Source organism: Nasonia vitripennis, chromosome 5 (genome assembly GCF_009193385.2).
Source record: "Nasonia vitripennis strain AsymCx chromosome 5, Nvit_psr_1.1, whole genome shotgun sequence".
NCBI classification, from domain to species: Eukaryota; Metazoa; Arthropoda; class Insecta; order Hymenoptera; family Pteromalidae; genus Nasonia; species Nasonia vitripennis.
The window spans coordinates 20,706,953-20,714,941 of NC_045761.1; the positions used below are offsets into that span (position 1 = coordinate 20,706,953).

The 7,989-nt window shown below is 42.4% G+C and overlaps 2 protein-coding genes across 2 annotated transcripts; both read left to right on the forward strand.

Annotated features, from left to right (window-relative positions):
- The first annotated feature begins 1,520 nt into the window (after nucleotides 1-1,520).
- Nucleotides 1,521-5,318, forward strand: LOC100124154 (peroxisomal (S)-2-hydroxy-acid oxidase-like). The gene is made up of 14 exons (XM_008209372.4): nucleotides 1,521-1,948; nucleotides 2,009-2,160; nucleotides 2,230-2,479; nucleotides 2,552-2,677; nucleotides 2,754-2,886; nucleotides 2,956-3,072; nucleotides 3,132-3,243; nucleotides 3,317-3,785; nucleotides 3,864-4,017; nucleotides 4,097-4,343; nucleotides 4,411-4,740; nucleotides 4,824-4,940; nucleotides 5,002-5,113; nucleotides 5,185-5,318. The coding sequence occupies exons 1-8, from the start codon at nucleotides 1,815-1,817 to the stop codon at nucleotides 3,388-3,390; spliced, it is 1,098 nt and encodes a 365-aa protein (XP_008207594.1). The 5' UTR covers nucleotides 1,521-1,814; the 3' UTR covers nucleotides 3,391-3,785; nucleotides 3,864-4,017; nucleotides 4,097-4,343; nucleotides 4,411-4,740; nucleotides 4,824-4,940; nucleotides 5,002-5,113; nucleotides 5,185-5,318.
- On the forward strand, nucleotides 3,945-5,252 carry LOC103316313 (hydroxyacid oxidase 1-like). Its single transcript, XM_032600651.1, has 7 exons — nucleotides 3,945-4,017; nucleotides 4,097-4,343; nucleotides 4,411-4,533; nucleotides 4,608-4,740; nucleotides 4,824-4,907; nucleotides 5,002-5,113; nucleotides 5,185-5,252. Exons 1-7 carry the CDS (start codon nucleotides 3,945-3,947, stop codon nucleotides 5,250-5,252), a joined length of 840 nt encoding a protein of 279 aa, XP_032456542.1.
- Nucleotides 5,319-7,989: the final 2,671 nt, after the last annotated feature.

The following is a 7,989-nucleotide window of genomic DNA, read 5'->3' on the forward strand; positions in this document are numbered from 1 at the left end:
TAAGTACGAATCGACAGTTATAGCATGAGTGGTCTAATCACCAAAAGTAAGGCAATTTTCTTATAGGTAGCACATCACTATTTATAAGTTCTGACGGCAGATACTGTTGAGGGAAGCAAGAAAGTACCTGTGCGCCACCTATCTACGCTAACCGAAAAGTTCAAGCAGTCTTTGGAAAAGGCCAGTCCAAAACTGCTTAATTCGCTACAAATCGCTCACTATCGAATCTTTTCTTGCTTAAAGTTTCTCTTATTCAGACTTTGAATAAAATCGAAATTATCAATCACCGCTCGACCCAATGAAAAATAATCCCGGCCGAAGAGGCATCACGTAGAAAAAGGGAAAGAACACCGGTATTACCGGCCCATTACAAGTCGATGCTCCGAAACTAATAATAACAAACGACCCGCTAACCCCTGAGGTCTACAGGGCCAGGGGGGCGGGAGTACATAGGCGAGAGAATTCGTAATTCGTATAAATGATAGCTACGACGACGACTATCGGCGCATATCGTGTGCTCGCATAGCTGTATACACGAGGGCGTCCGCTGGAATGGCCCCGAAATTAGATACCCCGGACGACGACTCACCCTCGTCTACTGTACGTGTATGTGTGTGTGCACAGCCGACGATTCGACAAATTCGGTTAGCCCGATGAAAAATGAAGTCGGCTCTTGCTCGCTTGCGATGCGGACCTTCGCGCACTTCCTTTCAGAAAGCTTCACCGGGCTGTAGAGAAGTAGGTGTGAGGAGGATCCTACGTGATTCGAAGCTTCGAGTAGCTTTTTTCCGGGTTTCCGATTGAAAATTTCGAAAGAAATTTATAAAACGTTTTTATCCATCAACGCTTCTGTGAAATTCCTCGTTCTGTCAGGGCTCTCGACACACAAAGCGCTCGTCTACTCCTTTTCCTCCAGCCGTTCTCTCTACAGGTATACACGTGCACAGAGTCGTGAGGCATGCAGATGTTTGCTGACTCCTCGAGAGAGAGGAAGAGCTTGCAGCGAGAAACAAAGGAGCGAGGCGAAAGCTCGAGCGAGGTCGAGACGCAAGGTGTCGAGAGAGCGGCTCGTAGCACGGGCGCGGGTGCAGTTGGTGGGCAATGAGTGGCGCAGGCTTGGTCTCGTTGTTACCACGCAAGATGGCCGCCCCCTTGCCACCTTCTGACGTCACACGGCTTTAATTCCGCGAGCTTCGCAGTGTTCTCGGCTCATACTACTATACATGTATGCGCGACTTGACTTATTCCGAGCTTCTTGCAAGCTCGACGCTTTTGTCCTCTGCATTTTTCATCCGCGACGACTGACGCTCGGACTTTTATGCTATACGGTCTTTCTTTTTTTAGCGCGTGCGCGAGGTCAGCGAGATAGCGCTGGAATTCTGTCGAATGAATTATTTACTATCGGTGTATAGTTATATATCTAGAGGCCCGAGATTATCGAGCGTCTTATCTTTTATTGCTTTATTATACCATTATGTTCGCTGTTTATATCAATGACTGCGGGCCGTTTTCATCATGGAATGTTACGAACAGAGAGGAGACAGAGTCGAAAGCGAAAAAGTAGACGACGGGACTCGAACTCGCGGACCCGAGAGCCAAAGGCCCGTGCTCTAACCACTGAGCTAACGTTTACTATGCTTTCGAAGCGCCTGCATCGCAGTATGACTCAGCTGCTCGTCTCTTATTGCTGACTCGTCTCGCTGCTCGCGTTGCAGACGTGTGCGACTGTGGCAGTTATAATTGAGCTGGAAGCAGGAGCGCAAGATTTTTAGTAAACTAGTTTTCGTTCGCTCCTATGCTTTGACGGTTCAGAAATGGATAATTTTACGAAAGTTCAGGATTTTGAAAATCACGCGCTCAGTATTTTGAAACCCAGTACCAGGGATTATTACGCGTACGGTGCGGGTGAAGGAATCACGTTGAAACAGAACAGAGAAGCATTTAAAAGGTAACATTGTATTTTTAACTACTTTTGATGTTGCTGGAATGTCACGAAACGAAATTTTAGGCTCCGCATACGACCTCGAGTATTGAGAAATGTGTCGAAGCGAGATATCAGCACTACTATACTCGGTGAGAAAATATCGATGCCAGTAGGTGTATCTCCGACAGCTAAACAAAAACTAGCCCATCCAGATGGAGAATCTGCCAATGCCAGAGGTAAGAAAGATGTTATTTTGCGTGTATTTATTGCGATTAATCTTTTAATCAGACAATCGTGCATTTTAGCTGCTGAAGCTGCGAATACGATATTCATTCTCTCCACCTATTCGAATACTACTATCCAAGACGTGGGAAAGGCTGCTCCAAACGCGGTAAAATGGTTTCAGACGACAGTTTTAAAAGATCGCGATTGCATACTTCATTGTATCCGAAGAGCAGAACAAGCAGGCTTCAAGGCGATTGTGATGACGGTTGACAATCCTATAATTTTAAAATCTAAAATCAGTAAATCAAATAATGCTTCGTCAGATGTGAGGTGCTGTCTGTCAAAATAATTTGCATGAGTACAACTAATAAAAATTATTAAATAAATGTACTATTCTTTAAGAAACGCTGTTTACGAAGACTACTTTCTTACCAAAACATCAGGAAAAGGTTTGGATAACTTTGATCAGTGTGTAAGGCAAAGCATCGACGACTCCTTGACTTGGGAAGCTGTGGGATGGATAAAAAGGTTTTTATATAAATTGCATGAACTATTTCCAGTTTTGAAGACATATCTTAATGAGCATGTTTATTTATGTACGTAGCGTTACACATTTGCCGATAGTCTTGAAAGGTATTTTGACAGCAGAAGACGCCGTTTTGGCAGCGAATCACGGAGCGAGTGCCATCATAGTTTCTAATCATGGTGCTCGACAATTAGATGGATCACCTGCAACGGTATGCAAAAGCTTACTGTCATAACCTTTAAGAATGTATTAGTTTATACAAGAACGTATTCTATATTAGATAGAAGCTCTTCCTGACATCGTAAATGCGGTACAAGATAAACTAGAGGTTTATTTGGATGGTGGAATAAGGCAAGGAACAGACGTCTTCAAAGCTTTAGCCCTAGGAGCTAGAATGGTAAAAGACTTGATCAAACAAAAGCATGTTGAACGAAATCTTATAAAATAATTCTACAGGTATTTATTGGCAGACCGATGTTGTGGGGTTTGGCCTGTGGAGGTGAAGAAGGTGTTCGAGCTGTTCTTGAAACCATGCGTCGAGAAGTCTCTGAAACTTTTGCCCTAACTGGTATGTTATAACTTTGAATTACGGTATTAATAATACTCATTATTTTTATATGCTTAATCGATGTCAATTTTAGGTTGTTCAAACGTACAGCAAGTCGGAAAAGATTCAGTAGTTCACGAGTCGTATTACAGTTACAGTCATTTATGATCGAATGCATTTAGTGAATGAATAAAGTTTTTTTATAAAAATATTTGATAAGCATTATCTTTCTCGCGTGTCTTATCTTTGTTTAAATATTTAATCCCACTCGTTAATTTATTGATTCGATTAAAATGTTATCAGTTTGACTTATTGCTATGAACGATTAAAATCTTGGTTAATTTCCAAAATACTTTCCTACCGTAGCACATTTCATGCATCGTTTTGTGTATTTAAATCGCGGTCGCATATAAATAAGTAAATCCAAACATGAATAATTTAACCAGAGTGCACGATTTTGAAAAACGCGCGTTTAATATTTTATCGCCAAGTGCAAGTAATTATTACTCGAAAGGAGCAGGTGATGGATTTACTTTGAATCTGAACAAGGAAGCATTTAAAAGGTATTTATGGCACATAATAATTTCACGTAAGAAATTATTTATACAAATTATTGAATTTATATCTCAATTATTAATCAGAATTCGTATATACGACCTCGGGTGTTGAGAAATATATCTAAAATCGATACAAGTGTCACCATACTAGGAGAAGAAATATCAATGCCACTGGGTGTATCTCCAACCGGACAGCAAACGTTAGCACATCCCGATGGAGAATGTGCAAATGCCAAAGGTAGACAAAGCAATTAATATACACAACCATTTTATATCTTGTATTAAGTTTACGTTTTGTGGCTATAAAAATGTTTCAGCCGTTGAAGCTGCAAAAACTATTTTCATACTTTCAAGTTTTTCTGATACCAGTATTGAAGACGTTGCAAGAGCTACACCGCAAGCAATGAAGTGGCTCCAAATGTCAGTGCAGAAAGATCGGGATTGTACTCTACATTGCATAAGAAAAGCAGAGAAAGCGGGATTCAAAGCGATAGTCATGACGGTTGATTATCCTATAATTCCTAAATACAAAGTTGACAACTCCAGAGCTGCTGCAAAACAGAAGTAAAGTAATTTTTCAAACTAAAAAAAGTTATTTACTATGAAAACAAATATTTTATAATTTATTCAGGAATGCAATTTTTGGCGATTATATACGCTTTAAAAATTTTGATGAAAATTTGGACGATTTAGAGCATATACTGAAACTGATCGATGATTCCTTGACGTGGGAAGTAATTGACTGGATAAAAAGGTTGTCTTCAAAATTTCGTACAACTTTTTGCCGAAAACGAGATCAAAAACGAATCCATAAGTTATTGTTTGCAGCGTGACAAAACTTCCGATTATTCTGAAAGGCATAATGACATCAGAAGACGCTTTATTAGCAGCGAAACATGGAGCAAGTGCGATTCTCGTTTCTAATCATGGTGCACGACAACTTGACGGATTACCTGCGACGGTAAACAAATAATTATGTATCAATACGAATATTTTGAGTATTTTAAAAACTAATAGATAAACACAATTTTTTAAATATCGCAGATAGAAGTTCTTCCAGAAATTGTAAAAGCCGTTGGAAACAAATTGGAAGTGTATCTGGATGGTGGAGTTAGGCAAGGAATAGATGTTTTCTAGGCATTAGCATTAGGTGCTAGAATGGTGAGAACCGAAAATAAAACAGAAATAAACACGGGTAAAACTATCTCGATTGCTTTTACAGGTTTTTGTAGGAAGGCCTATGCTGTGGGGCTTAGCTTGCGGAGGCGAAAAAGGTGCTCGGGCTGTTCTTGAAATAATGCGTCAGGAAATCATTGAAACTTTGGCTTTGACAGGTATATACTTGAGTCAGTAATGAAATCAATACAACTATATATACCTACAAGCTTTTGCAAACATTTTTCAGGCTGCCATAACGTACAACAAGTTACAAAAGATCTTGTGGTGCACGAGTCCTATTACAGCCATCTCTAATTATATAATTACACTTGCAAATGTATACTTTCAATAATTCATCAATAAACTTGATCTCATCACAGACCTCACTAGAGTATTCCTTATAACCAAAATCTGATTTAAAAAAACCCAGATACAGATATTTAGGATCAACAACAAGAAACACTCGTCTAAATGTTGTATATTTCAATCACTCGTCATACATTAAAACGTAATTAAAACGCGAATTTACTATATAACCCGCATTTTCCGTCCAAAAACGCGGAAGCAAACGTGAATTTAGAGGGCTTCCAGCTCTCTCCAGAATCATAAAGAAACACGCTGTATACAAAGTACAAGCAAATTTATACTTTTCATAAATAAAAGCTTCACACAGCCTACTTCACAGTAAACTCCCAAACAATAATCACCCAAAAAAAAGCTCTCATCTCTCATGCAAAGTTAATTTCTCCCAAGAGTTTATCACACGACGACCCTTTGACATCCTCAAAGGGCTTTAAATAACGGACAAAAGCATAGTACGACGACACGCGTTAGCCCACATACACACACACACACACACACACATCCCCGTCTCTCTCAGAAGCAAATTTGGCGTTACACACAACACCCACGCGTCCCTTCTCGGCCGAGCCTTAACTCGCAGCGTCAGCCCTCTCGCGAAAAAGAGCTACAGTAGTAGCTTTCAGCTTTCTCTCTCTCTCTCTCTCTCTCTCTCTCTCTCTCTCACTCTCTCTCTCTCTCTCTCTCTCTCTCTCTCTCTCTTGCGAGCAAGCGAATCGAGAGGAGCTATGGTCCGGCAAAAAGAGAGACGCCGCGACGCTAAAGAAATTAGAGGGATAATTCCTCCGACGAATACCCAATTTACCCTTTTCGCGCTCGCAGAGGAAAGAAGAGAGCGACGTCGGCCTTATTATCTAAAGTGCTCGGCGGCGGCGGCTAGGAGAGAGAGAGAGAGTGAGAGAGAGTGCGGGACGTTGGAAGAAAAAGAGCGAGGAGGAAAAAGTCGAGGTCCCAAGAATCCTGGGAAGGAGGCGATGCAATTTAACAGAGCCGGCCTTTGTCTTTGCGCGCTCTTTCTCTGTGTGTGTGAGTCGGAGGCAGGGTCATAGTAGCGGGCATGTGTAATTTTCTCAGGGACGCACGCGTATAAGAAAGGAGGAAAATCCCAAGGACGATTATTATACTATTTTTTTTACTATTATATACGAATTTTTGCGACTGCGATGCGCAGCTCTCAAAGAGACCGAAACCTCAAAAAGGCCTCTAATAACTCGTCCGCAGGAAATCCATAAAGAGTCAATCTCAATCAGTCAACGCAGAAAGTAGTATCTGCCACATCGGAAGAGTATTGAAAGCTGCCCGTCTCTATCTCTCTCCCTCGCTGCTGCTATGATTTTTTCGCGGTGCATATCAAAAGCGAGCAAACAAACGAAAAAAAGCGCTCCCGCTCTCGGATTGACGATGTCGCGACGACGAGGAGAGATCCGCCTTTTGTCGTACGTGAGGCCGCCGACTTTGACGAGTTGATGGCTCGATGATGCGACATAAAAGAGAACACGCGCTCGCCCAACAGCTCTCTCTCTCTCTCTCTCTCTCTCTCTCTCTCTCTCTCTGTCTATGTGCATGTTCGCTTTTGCCCTATTGATCTCTTCTGCGAGAGGCTATGCTCTGACTCTCTCTCTCTCTCTCTCTCTCTCTCTCTCTCTCTCTCTCTCTCTCTCTCTATGGTACACAGGTGTATCAGGATTTTGACGAGGCTGGTTTTGACGAACGACCCTCAACTGTGAGCTATTGTTACGCGCCGCGTGTACGCGGTTGGATTTATTTTATTTTTATCTTTTCAGAGGAGAATATTTTCTTTTCTTATAGAGATCACCTTACTTTATTGAGGAGAGCGTGCAAGCTCTAAGTAATAAATTTATATAGTATCGAGGAGTTAATGGAAAAACATATCCACACCACTGCACTCGTCAGCCGATGGAATCACTCTAAATTCAAATGCCCGCCAAACCCGATAAAATCGTCCCAAAGACATCTCGGCTCGTTCGACTTCCCTCATCAGCCATCGATCACCCAAGCCAAAAAAGAACCTTTCCCACATTAGGCCAATACCTCGTGACAACAGAGCGTTGCTCGGCGCCACATCTCCGCGGTTAAACTCCCCGATATCAGCCAACGCAACGAGAGAGAGAGAGAGAGAGAGAGAGAGAGAGAGAGAAAGAGAGAGAGAGAGAGAGAGAGAGAGAAAATGACGTGCAGCAACGAGCTGAATCGACTCTTTGTCGGGGGGTTCGCGCAGCCGATCGATTGACGAATCAATCCGTTTTCCCGCTGACGTTGACGAAGCGCGCAGGTGAGGCTGTGTATTAAAAAGCCGGGGGTGACTGCGTTGCGGTCGCCTCTACCAATCGCCAGGTACCGACGCGACTGCAATGTTTCACGTACATGCCGAGCGAGCCCGTATGGGAGGACGACGGCGGGGAAAAGAAAGCGCGTGAAATTTTAATCGCGATTACCTGCGAGTAGGAAGTGATGACGCGAGACGCGTTCAGGTGGCGTTGATGCGGCTATTATCGACTGAGCTTTTTAACGATGTAGTTTGTCTTTTCGTTCAAAGAGTCGAGGGCTGCGGGAGTGAATTTTTGATGAACCGTTCGTTTGTACAGTCGGGCTTTTTGAGGACGTCGCGCGTTATGCGGAAATCGATGGCTGGAATATGTAATACCACGTCGCTCTCGTTAAATAAGTAAAA